The 13,040-nt window shown below is 40.4% G+C and overlaps 1 protein-coding gene across 2 annotated transcripts in view; it reads left to right on the top strand.

Moving 5' to 3' along the window:
• The window catches only part of spns1 (SPNS lysolipid transporter 1, lysophospholipid), a 63,883-nt gene that overhangs the window by 16,623 nt on the left and 34,220 nt on the right, over window positions 1–13,040 (top strand). For both annotated transcript variants that reach the window (XM_067233785.1, XM_067233784.1), the window contains exon 5: window positions 11,096–11,247. In XM_067233785.1, the coding sequence (XP_067089886.1) occupies window positions 11,096–11,247 (152 nt within the window). The remainder of the gene's footprint in view (window positions 1–11,095; window positions 11,248–13,040) is intronic.

Below are 13,040 nucleotides of genomic sequence, written 5' to 3'. Positions count from 1 at the left end.
GTTTAGTTCAATGGGGGCTGACCTCACATGGTTTTGTAGAAGTATCGGAAGCGCAGTATTTGAACTGTTTAATCCGTCGATTCAGAATGGAATAAATGAACCAAGCCTTTTTCTTTATGAAATACTTAAGATACAGTGCAAGATCGTCAGACAAAACACCCTCAAAGATGTCGTGTCCCAGACAAGGTGGCAAACCTGGCAGACAGACATTAAAGTATTTCAAAGAATTAAAGACCGACTTAAACTTTACTCCTTCCACATCTGTGGATGTACCTTCGGTCTGGAGGCGATCAACAGCAGAATTGTAGTTCTCAATAGTCCTCTCTGGTCCACAAAGATTTGAATCACCATGAAAGTCAGATCTGTTTATTAAGCAGTACCTACAGAAATATTTTGAGGTGCTGAAATTTTCAGTGAATCCACCGATGCAATGGGAGCCCAAATTATCTCCAGCAATGCAATACAAGGTTCCCTTGACTGTTTCATTTGATACAACAATCCCATTATCCTCCAAGTCTGTTATTAGTTCAGAGAACACCTTAGCATGCCCAAACACTTGGAAATCTTTCTCTCTACACAATAACACAAGTGACATGTGGTCTGTATCAGACCGTACATGAAGTGGTAAGTTGGCAACAGATGCATAGACAGCTAAAACTTTATGTCTTGTCTTGGCAGAGCTACTAGGGTTAACTACTTCGAAGGCATCCTGGTATAGAACTAACTTGACACATGATGGATTTTGAGAAAGAAAATCATTGTTTTTTAATATCTGACCATCATTAATGTCACTTAGAACATCTGAAGGAGATTCGGGTGAGTGCTCTCCTGACACACTTTAAAAGACTTGTCTCTTGAATAATCTGTTCGCATTGGCCCTGTATGACATGCAGTGAACAGATCAAATCCCTTGACAGACTCACAAACCTTGGTTATGTCCTCATCTGATAATGAGGTGTCATTTTTTAGCAGTGAACTAAGTTTACTCAAAGTATATGTTTTGCATTTCCTCAACAATGTTCTGTATAGTTGAAGCAGGCAGAAGGAACTGCCCCTGCAATCTCAAGTAGAACAAACTCACGTTTCTAAGATAAAGATCACTGACATTTTCAGATATGTCCAAATTGACTTCATCTGTGCCTGTCTCTGGACCTGCGTCACAGTGAGGGACAAAGTCACCTGACTCGGGTGGAGTAGATGTTGACGGATGAGAAGCAGATTCTCTATACACATCACTTACACAGCGGTCTGTAAAACCTTTGTGCTTCTGTGACATATGCGCTGTAAAAGAAGACTTGACTCGGAAATCTGTATTACATCCTCTAACTGGACAACTTACAGCATGTCCTTCTACAATATGCTCCTTCAAGTGAGCAATCAGTTCATGGGTATCTTGACACTGGCGTTCACACAAGGCCACTACACATTTAAAAGTGGTAACAGCCGTCCAGACTGTTTCGTTAGCAGATACAACATTATGCCTCCGGTAAAAATGAGCCTTAAAAGCTCCATACCTACAAAATGCCTGCTTGCATCCATCTCCAAAGCACTTAACCCTTGTGTTATCTTCGGGTCATTCTGACCCATCAGTCATTATGACCCACCGTCGTATTGCGACACCTTTACCGCATACAAAAACAAAGTGAGGAATTTTCTTAAAAGAAAATGCTATTTATTTGTTTTTGTATTGGGTAAAATTGGGTAAACACAACGATGGTTCGTTGTGAACCTTTAGGTCATGTGACCCGAAGGCAGCACAAGGATTAAATAAACAGCGCGGTTCGTTTCTGTGGAGTTTGCAGTGAAGCACATAACCTCTCAAAGTCTTAAGAGACTTACCACAGAAATCACAATTCACCATTGTGTATGTTCGACACAACATACACAATGTGGCAAAAGACAATTTAACCCAATTTACATTTAGCAAAATTAACACATTTTGTTAAGTTAAGGAAAACTAACATTCACCTTTTAAGTGAGGGCAACACAAAAGGGCAGAAAAGTCTGCGTTGGACTAGCAGACCTATGTAAACTAGCCTAACATTATTACAAAGCTTTGTTTGCTATCACGCTGGAACAAATTCTTTTGACATGCAGACATATCTAGAATATTGTGTGCACTCTGCTGAGGCCCGCCAACCATGACGGAGGAAGAGGCGTGTGCGCGCGCTCAGCAGAGTGCACACAATATTCTCCAAATACTCTGCAGTCACAGCAGGCCGTTTTGAGGATTAAAATGCTAAACTCAAAAAGTACTCAAAAGTTCACATCTGCAAAATCGGACATTCTGGTGTTTTACTGTCCATACTGACCATACATGTTTTAATTTTAAAAAAAATATATTTTTTTTAACATCTTATTTCCGTATAAATTAAGGTGTGTAAACAGTTTTATACCATCAATTACAAGTATACATGAGCAAAACCTGTAATTTAAACAGCATCATACCGTTAATTTTAGCGTGATTATTTTTATGACATTTCCCCTTTAATTTGACAAAGTATTATATTTTCCACAGTAAAATGATGTGGTTTGTACATGTTATTACAGTCAAAATTTAAGTTCAGCACTGTTTGTTAGTTTAGGGTAATTCCATGTTTAAACTACAATGATATACTGTTTACAATTTTACAGTCATTTACCGTTGGTATTTAAGTTTTTTACTGTAAATTTTATGAAAATTTCTTACAGTGAAGTTAACCATAACACAGACCCCTCCGCCCATGTACTTGTCTGAATCAGCTGTCCTGTCCTGGCGGTAAATGTTGAATCCCGACGGCGTAACCGCCGTGTTGGAGATCTCTGGAGACAGCCAAGTCTCGACGAACGCCAGTACACAGCAGCATTAAGCATTAAGTTCATCCATTTTTTTGTCGATGGACTGAACGTTAGCAAGTAGCATGGTTGGAAATCAGGTTTGAAGCACCGGTTCTGAGTTCGGACGAGAACTCCTGCACGTCGGCCTTGTTTCTTCTTCCTCCGCCTTGCAGGTGAGCACAGCGGCGGAACAACAAAGGGCCCGCTGCAGTCCGAGCTCGTACCCCGGAAAGTGGAATTAAAGTTCGTAAAATAATCCTTGCCAAGTGACAGCCTAATATCCAGAAGTGTCTGCCGGTCGTACTGAATGAGCGACAATGTAACATGGACAAAACAAATTACGGACACTAACATAAACTAAATGCTAGGTACTCGTGGAGTTATCGGCATTGCGGCCATCCTGCAGGCGCACCGGAAACAGGCGAACATCCAAGGTTGAGCCATCTTGATTTTTCCTGGAGTATGAAGTGGACCTATTACCCCACTCTTCCCAAGACACAATGTTGCCTTTTGTGTTTGGGTTCATCTCTGAAGGGAACGTTGTTGTTTGGCATTTTTCAAACCTATTATTACACGGCTCTTCTTAGTGCTGTAGAATGCTCCATTCACTTGAATGGGGCTTCCCAATGTTCTGTGGTCAACTATTTTTCCATATTTGACCGTTGCTATGCATAATTGACCGCTGTCAAGGGAAGTGGCCTTTTTGCCTCGGATTCACGTCTTTCGTAGCACTCCACAGGTAGTCCGGTAACTTATCAACCCCAGCATATTCCGTTGCTTAGCGACGTCAGCTAATCTGAATCTTACCAGAAATTTTTTTAGCCTACATACCAGGCAACTATGGATGAGTTTCCGATTAACTTTTATATTTTGGGGAAATATGGCGATTTTGATACTTGGTTAAAGGCTGAGATGTTGCCATCGCCAGTGAAGAAAAGACAAAGAGAGGACAACAGCGTTGCTTAGCGACGTCAGCTGATCTGAAGCCGAAGTTCAACGTATTTGGCAAACTATTTCTTTGCTGATCAACACTACGAATGGTAACAAATAAATTGTAAAAAAACACACTGTGTTAAGTTATTTTTTCGTTTTGGCAAGCCGTTTAATAAGCGGGATAATGTATAGAACGCCGGTCATTATCGGGAAAATAAGCCCAGCGTTATATACATTACCATTTACTTATACATGCAGTTCATGTCTTTAGGATCACAAACTGATGCAGCCACGTGTGCTGCAGGTGTAACCTTTGTAATGCCCAGCTGGAACAACTTCTTCACCTTTCCATGGAAGTTCTCATGTATCTGGCATCCACAAGTCTCCCTGTCTACAACTCGGGGGCTGATAATCCAAAAGGGCCTGTGTTTAAAGAACTGTTATCGAGAGATCTTCAGAGTAGGGATGGGCGTAGACCCGTATGAACGTGAATACCGATATGGCGTTGTGCCTTGATATAGATTAGCCGCTGCGGTGCGGATTGCATTGTCATGACAAAGTATAACTAATATATTGTGATATATACCGTTACCGTCAGTGCTTAGAAATTATACCGTGATAAACATTTTAGGCCATACCGCCCAGCCCTACTTCAGACTAGGGTCCTCTTCAAGAAATCTCTTGTGGATATTTTCAATTGTATCTCTGAGATACCTCTTCCGATAGATCTGGCCACATTTCCTTACTTCCCCAGCTTTTCCATTGATTGTGGTTGTAAAGTAATCTCTGTAAAGGTAAGCTTCAACAAGGGCTCCCATTCTCTTCCTTGTGTTGGTCACAGTCAGGACCTCCATTCCTCCTCCCCTGATGGGCCTGGTTTCCTCTGCTTCGGTCGTCCTCCAGTCTTTTTATTCTCTTTCTCATACAATCAATTATCCTGTATTTTTTCTTGAGTTTCTTTATGGTGTTTTTTCATTTGTTCTTTAGTTGGGTGTGCTCAAACCTTCGGCGAGCACAACCAGTGTTTCCCACAGATTAGAAAGAAATTTGTGGCGGTGGGGGGGGGGGGTTCATGTGCATATGCAGGTAGCACTACCTGCATATGCAGAAGTTTCGCTAGTGCGTAATAACTATTTAGCTGGTCGGCTCCATGACGCCGGGTAAGTAGCTAGGGCTCCTGAGACTGCTCATCAAAAGAACGAAGGGGAACCCACTTGTCATGCGCGTTTGCACATGTCGGCCACCGTAGGTATTTGCTTACAAAGGGTATGGTAAGAGCCTGGTAACACCATGGAAACAAACACGGCTTCCTTTTACAGTCCAGTTTCAGATTACTTACTGAGTAAATAGTCCAAACATGCGCAAGAACATACCCAGTATCCAAGAAGATTTACCATGACAGTAGAGGAAAACTCTTCCCGCGGAGGTAGGTATATCAGCCAAGTAAATGAGGCCATCATTGATCAATGTATCTGAAAAGGTATTTTATTGTAAAGTACTATCTTATATTCTCATTAGACGTGGACTGTTACCGACATAGACCTTAGGTAACTGCAGGGTAATAGTAGAGTGTTTTGTTCGTAATTCTGCTGGAGCTTGGCCGTCTTTACCTACTTAGTAGCAGTGGTATTTACCCAATAATGCATTTTAATTTACCATATATATCTCCCGTAGTTACCAACTTACTACCAGCGGTATTTAAATAGTAATATTTATAAGTTTCCAGGTAAATACTAAGTTTTGTCTTCTGTCTTTACCTAATTAGGACCAGTGAAAATTACCCAGTAATAACCAGCACGTTAGTATTTAGTTAATGGGTAAATACTTTGAATTATCTAGGTATTTACCACCTTGGTACCAATCGGTAATACCCAATAATACAGAAAACATACCCAGTAATGATCAGCACGTTAGTATTTAGTTAATGGGTAAATACTTCGAATTATCTAGGTATTTACCACCTTGGTACCAATCGGTAATACCCAATAAAACACAAAACATACCCTTTACTTTCTATGTAAATATCTAGGACTTAAGGGACTGTAAAAGGAAGGGTTACCAAAATATCTTGCATGAAAAAATATAAAACACATTCCAGGTCCTACTTGGTATATACTAATGTAGTAGTGAGATGTATATATACATTTGTGTGTGTACACTTCCATTCAACATATAAGAATCATTTGTCATCTATCGGGCATGCTACTCTAAGGTAAATTTATACAAATTATTTTCCCTTAAATTGTGAGCCAGCCTTTCTCTTTCCTTCCTCTTATACACTTCAAGGAGCTCAGGATTGCTGTAAAGCCGTTCTCTATGTCTCTGCACCCGAGCGGATGTTCTTACCTTGTAGCCATCTTGAATGTCCTCTTCTCTGTCAAGCTTTTTGGGTAAATAAAACTTTATTGACAAATGTACAATAGTTTTGACAGGCGGGTTAACAAATGTTACAGTGGTGAAATCTGTGCACGGACACACAGTTTTTGCCTGTAATATAGATAATAAGACTATATAACTAATATAAATACTTATTGGATGTTAATATATTCTACTATAGACTGTATGTAAATGTTTAAGATGTATTTACAGATTACTTATTTTGTTATAAGAAAGCTAAATTCCAACACTGACGCGTTACGGTAATTAATTTTTTCGTAAAGAAATCTCACTAAAATATTTTTTATAATATACCAATGTTAAAGGACTAAGTGGGCTGTGTAGTAAAAACTGTGTACTTATATATTAAAATGTATTAGTTTACATTTGCTGTGATTATGTGCATTAATTCATTTTGGAAATTCATTTTTCTTAAGTTGGTTTCATGAGAATCACCGATCCCAACTTTTTTGGAATTGGGGTTGTAATAGTAGTTGTAGTGTACTTTTTCGCAAAATGTCACTGTCAGGGCTCGACATTAAGGCTTGTCCGATTGTCCGGGACAAGTGGAAGAGAAATTTACTTGCCCCACTGGACAAGTTAAAACTCAATGAAAATAAAATGCCATGCTACTTCACGTTATGTGCCACTCATTACATCTATTTTACCGATTTTATTTGACCGAATTCTGCATTAGCAAAACACAAAAAAGTAGCTTTGTCCCAAGATCTCTACAGACCGTGCAGTTAATTTAATTCTCAAAACTTGAATGGGGGCTTATTACTTGAAAGAGGAATTATTTACTGTGTCATCTCAGTTATACTATCAGGACTTGGAAATACTGTGACTTGCTAAAGTAGGCAAATGGCTAGTAGAACATAACAGAACAATAATTTCAGTAAATCAAGCAGCGCTGCAAGACCCAGTGAAATGTTATATACAGCTAGCAAACTAACCCTAGCTAGCATCGCTCTGGATAAGAGCGTCTGCTAAATGACTAAATGTAAATCGCTAATGACATTGGTTAACTCAACTTCGGTAGGCTATCCTCAGTATTTGCAAGCTAGCTAAACTCATACTATATCTAAAATAATTTTGTAGACATAACAATGGATTTTGCCACTAAATGTTGGTGTTAACTTAACTTTTTTCTTACAATTTCCCTTTCTACCCGGCAGAGGCTGATTTACCAAGGGATCCTTTAAAAGGTGTATACTTTAAAGTTAAATATGAGCTGATATTTAACTACGTACATTTAACCGATGATAAATGATATAAATTTCATATATATAAATGAAAAAATGATTAATATTTACCCGGACAAGTGACTTTTGTGCATGGACAAGTGAAACGTTAATGTACTTGTCCAAAGGAAAGTTAATGTCGAGCCCTGACTGTACAGGAAAATCTATCATGGCGGACTTTATGGGTTCTTGAGGCTTTTTTGTTCCTTTTTTTCTGGGTGTGCTCAAGCCTTCGGCGAGCACAACCATTGTTCTCTCTCATATATATTTATTATTTGTATTCATTATTGTTTTCCCATCCCTCAAAAAACTTGAATATTTACACTACATAGACAACGTCGGTGTCAAAATGTTTGTCTTGGTCCCGATTGAGTTGCTTGTATTCGCGCGAAAGTTCCGTTTGGCGGTTTAGGTTTGAATTAAGTTTTTGTGGCAAAAAGTGCCTTGTGTGGCACAAGGGAACTCAGTACTAGCCTAACATCACAACTTCATCACACGTTAGCAACGACACATAGATACGACGTTCTAGTAAGACAGACAGCGATATCAGCGAGCCCTCAGCATTAGTACCGTAGCTAAAAGTCTAGGAAAGTTGAGGCTACTTGGTTCGCCTTCGTTCTTTTGGTGAGCAATCTCCAGCCCTACTTACCCGGCGTCATGGAGCCCACCAGTTAAATACTTATTTATCACTCGAGTTGCTACCTGCATATACCAACAGCTGGCAGCTGTGCTCCGTTTTGCTCTTAGATTCAGACCTAGCCCCAGGAAATTGTAGAGCTAGCTAGTTTAACTACTACACTTCTGCTGTGTGGGAATCGCAGGAGCTAACCAGTCGAAGGGCGTACAAAAATACAGGACCACACCCCACAATTTCCCCAGAAATTGTACCCTCTCCAGTTGTGGCATGTTGTGTCAATGTGCCAAATCTCAAAACTTTTTACCCATGAGTTCATGAGATGAGTTACTAGAATAATAATAATAATACCAACAATTCCAATAGGTTTCCTCCTGACGGAAGAATCCTAAATATTTGTTTTATTATTTGATCCTGAGAAAAGTGTGTAATTGTTTTTTTTTGGTGCACATCTTGGTGCGACATCTTGTTTAGGCACAAAGATGAGTACACACAAATAATAGTATGAGACACAAAGCACTTTATAAAGCTTTGCATTAGACCAGTGACTCAGCTAGCGATTGGAACTTTTTGGGAATTTAGTCAAGGAATATCACTGAAGGTATTGTTTTCCATTAGAGTTTGAGCTAGAGTACAATAACACATCTTCAGTTTTATGAGGTTGAAAAAGATACATTAAACTATTTTATATATTAGGGCTGCCCCTGACTAAATATTTTCCTAGTTGACTAGTAGCCGTTATTTTAAGCCATTAGTTGACTAGTCTTTGCCGATTTATGCTATAAATTAAATTCATAAAAAATATATTTTTGGGGTATCAGAAAATGGTTTGAGTTCCAGTGCTGAGAAATAATGTTTTAAGTAACATTGCTAACACTGTTCTACATTACAGAGAAATACTAAACCATAACAATAACCCTTTAAAATATAACGTTTCCAAGCACACACACAGTGAGCCGCAGCAACGCTGACAAAAGTAGGCTGATGTTTCTGAATGTGTTGAAAAAAACAGCAATCAGAATCAGAATGGGTTTTATTCGCCATGAAAGTTTGCACAGACAAGGAATTTGCTTTGGCAGGAAGGTGCAAACATTAAACATATAGGAATCTAAAATTGTAATATGAGGACTAACTATACTAAGGGTACATAACTAGCAAACTAAGGGTACATGACTAGCAATGGAATTAGATTAAAATAAAATATACAATAAAATATAAAATCAAATATAAGTTGCAGTAATTTACAATATAAAAATACAAAATTGACAAAAAATACAAATGGTACAGGATTGTATTGTCCAGTGCAAAAAGCAGTGTTGTTTTAAGGGCATTAAGTCATGAAGTCAGTGTGAACCCTTAGCCTTGTTGAAGAGGTCAACAGCGGAAGGGAAGAAACTGGTTTTGGGGCGTGTGGTATTGGTCCTGATGGACCGCAGCTTTCTGCCGGAGGGGAGTGACTGAAACAGGGAGTGACCAGGGTGGGAGGAGTCGGCCACAATCTTCCTCGCTCGCCTCAGGGTCCTCGAGGTGTCCAGGTCCTCGAGGGTAGAAAGATTGCAGCCAATTACCTTCTCAGCAGTGTGGATGATACGCTCCAGCCTGCTCTTGTCCTTGGCAGTGGCAGCAGCGTACCAGATGGTGATGGAGGAGGTGAGGATGGACTCAATGATGGCTGTGTAGAAGTGCACCATCATTGTCTTTGGCAGGTTGAATTTCTTCAGCTGCCGTAGGAAGTACATCCTCTGTTGTGCTTTCTTGGTGAGGGAGCTGATGTTCAGTTCCCACTTGAGGTCCTGGGAGAGGATAGTGCCCAGGAAGCGGAAGGACTCCACAGTGTTGACTGGGGAGTCACACAGGGTGATGGGGGTGAGTGGGGCTGTATTCTTCCTGAAGTCCACCACCATCTCCACTGTCTTAAGAGCATTGAGCTCTAGGTTGTTCTTGCTGCACCAGGTCACCAGGTTGGCCGCTTCCCACATATAATCAGACTCGTCTCCACCAGAGATGAGCCCAATGAGGGTGGTGTCGTCCGCAAACTTCAGGAGTTTGACGGACGGATGACTAGAGGTGCAGCTGTTGGTGTACAGGGAGAAGAGCAGAGGAGAAAGGACGCAGCCCTGGGGTGATCCAGTGCTGATGGACCGGGAGTCAGAGACTTGTGTTCCCAGCTTAACGCACTGCTTCCTGTCAGACAGGAAGTCTGTGATCAACCTGCAGGTGGAATCAGGCACGTTCAGCTGGGAGAGCTTGTCCTGAAGCAGGGCGGGGATGATGGTATTGAAGGCAGAGCTGAAGTCCACAAACAGGATCCTGGCATAGGATGCTGGGGAGTCCAGATGCTGTAATTTATCAATATACAAAGTGTAACATCAGTTACACGTCAAGTGCAATAAAATCTGCAATTTTGTCCTTACTCTTGTTTCTCAGTTGAGGCTGACACGGGCAGTATAGTGAATGCGCGTATTGAGAGAGAGAAATGCATATTGAGTTAAACATGCAGTAAACAAGGTATTAATTTAACTTCCCCATGAACACTTGGATGAGCCAAATAGTGCATATTTATCTAGGTTATCTAATGTTAGACCTACCGGCCAAGAAAGGGGCTAATGTTAGGCTACTTATATGTTTCAAATGATAAGCCATGTTTGAGGTCGATGAATGATAGGCAAACATTGCATGCAGAGTTTGCCTGTCATCTTTTTGGAGTCGTCCTTTACATTTATCATTTAGCAGATGCTCTTATCCAGAGCGACTTGCAGTAATTACAGGGACATTCCCCCGAGGCAAGTAGGGTGAAGTGCCTTGCCCAAGGACACAACGTAATTTGGCACGGCCCTCTAAAAATTATCCCAACCTTTGTCATTCCTGCCTGACATAATTAATTACGGCATGGACCAGCTGTGTAAACGATCATGTCTGTCTGTCACTGACTGCGTGAGTTCTCCACTTCCTGTTTAGTTTGTTTTTTCTGCAACCATTCGATCAGTCAACTTGGTTAACCAAGAGTTTTCTCATCGACTGTTTGGTTGACTATTAGAGGGCAGTCCTAATATAAATATATGTACATTTTACACTTGCTTTTGTATTTCAGTATTTCTGGGCACTGCTATTGACAAGAGGTTTGGTTGGAGTAGGGGAAGCCAGCTACTCCACCATAGCACCCACCATCATAGCTGATCTGTACGTTAAGGAGAAGAGGACACGAATGCTGTCAGTATTCTATTTTGCCATTCCAGTGGGCAGGTAAGACATGCACACACACACACAAAATGGCAGGTCTGTCCATTCTTCTTAAATAATAATAATTATAAAAAATATAGCTGAAAGCAACAATGAGGGGGCCCAAATAGGTCAAATGACTCAAAAAACTGTTTAGATATCCTCAGAACAGGACTGAGTATATTTACCAAGTTTGGTGTGACTGCATTATACATTTACTGAGATACACAACCCAAATTCGTGGCGATTTTGATTGGCTCTACCGGACAAATGGTTTCGAAAATCAGAAGTCCGTTTGATAGCCTTTCTGAGGCGTAGTCTGAAGATCATCTTTGACACATTTGGTTAACTTTGGACAAAATTTGTAGGAGGAAAAGCGAAAACCCTTTTTTAATGTGTTTTTTATTCTTAATGGCGGCTGCATCAATTCGGCTGGTATCACAAGTTAACATATATTTGGGATCTCCCACGATATCACTAGACAAAAGAATCAATGAATTAAGGCAAACAAATCAACAGTTATTAGACAAAACACATTTTTGCTTCCTGCAGTCCCTCCCTCCCTTGCAAAGATTCCAATTACGTAATTGGCCACATACAGCCCAATTTGATCAAGTGGGCCGGACCAGTAAAACCATTGCATAATAAACCTATAAACTATAGAGGGTACAATTTCTGTGAGGTGTGCTTGCGTCAGTTGCAGATGGGTGCTTTTTTTAAACTTCAATTGTAAAAGTAATATTTTGGTATATAATAAGTATATAAAAGGGTTAGGTGTTTCCCTTTCTTTTAGTGTAAAGATGTACATGTACATTTAGAAAACGTTCACAATGTATAAACCATCCATTTACAAATCAGATGATGAACAGCCTGAGATGTCTTGAGAAAAATACTGTAATTTTCGGACTATAAGCCGCGCCTTTTTTCACATTTTTCGACCCTGCAGCTTATGTAACGGTGCGGCTAATCTATGGATTTTTACAGCTAACGGCGACTAAGATATCAGTACATTTTCGCATTGTCTTTTTCAAGGTTTTTCAAAAATAGCCAAAGTTAAGTGGTTAAATGATTGTGACACTATTAACAAATTTTGCTGGGGAACCCCTAGCACTCCCTCAAGGACCACTGGTTGAAAACCACTGCTGTAGATCACTGCCGGTATGTGCGTAGGGAGCGCACCGTTTAAGTTTGAAAGTTGAAAAGTTTGTGTCTGAAACGCTATGTGATACAGTACAGTTTACACAGCACAGTATATGTTCTGTAGCTACTATTGCACTAAATGGTAACACTCAGTGTGCGAAATACCCGTCAACATTCGGGGGGGTCCCCATCTCTCGATTGTTGCGCAATACCGATCTAAATTTGCTCAATATGCAGTAGGCAGGGACGGACTGGGAGTAAAAATAGGCCTTGGACTTTGATCCAGACTGGCCCACCAGAACCAGGCCCCGTATACACCACCAAAGTGCCCTGCTAATGCATGCACATTGTGGGTTTGATGTGATGCTAGTAGGGAGTTCTACAGTTAATGCGAGTGCGCATGGCGCGCAAGCAAAATGTTTTGGCTGATTTGAGCAACAACAAAAAAATTGCCGCTACCGATGGTCAGTCCGCTACTGGCAGAAGGTATAACATTACAGTAACTATTTTATGGATGCAAGCCAAGACAATCAGTCTATAGCCTACATGACAACACACACACGCACACACTTAACCATTTTTGATAATCCGATATGCTATTATTCTAGTATTCTACTATTATTCTATATGGTAGGCTAGTATTCGTAAAGCAACACTGACATAAGAGGTTGCATTGG

Source organism: Osmerus mordax, chromosome 3 (assembly GCF_038355195.1).
Source record: "Osmerus mordax isolate fOsmMor3 chromosome 3, fOsmMor3.pri, whole genome shotgun sequence".
In the NCBI taxonomy this organism is placed as follows: Eukaryota; Metazoa; Chordata; class Actinopteri; order Osmeriformes; family Osmeridae; genus Osmerus; species Osmerus mordax.
This window is presented reverse-complemented; position numbering and strand designations above follow the sequence as displayed.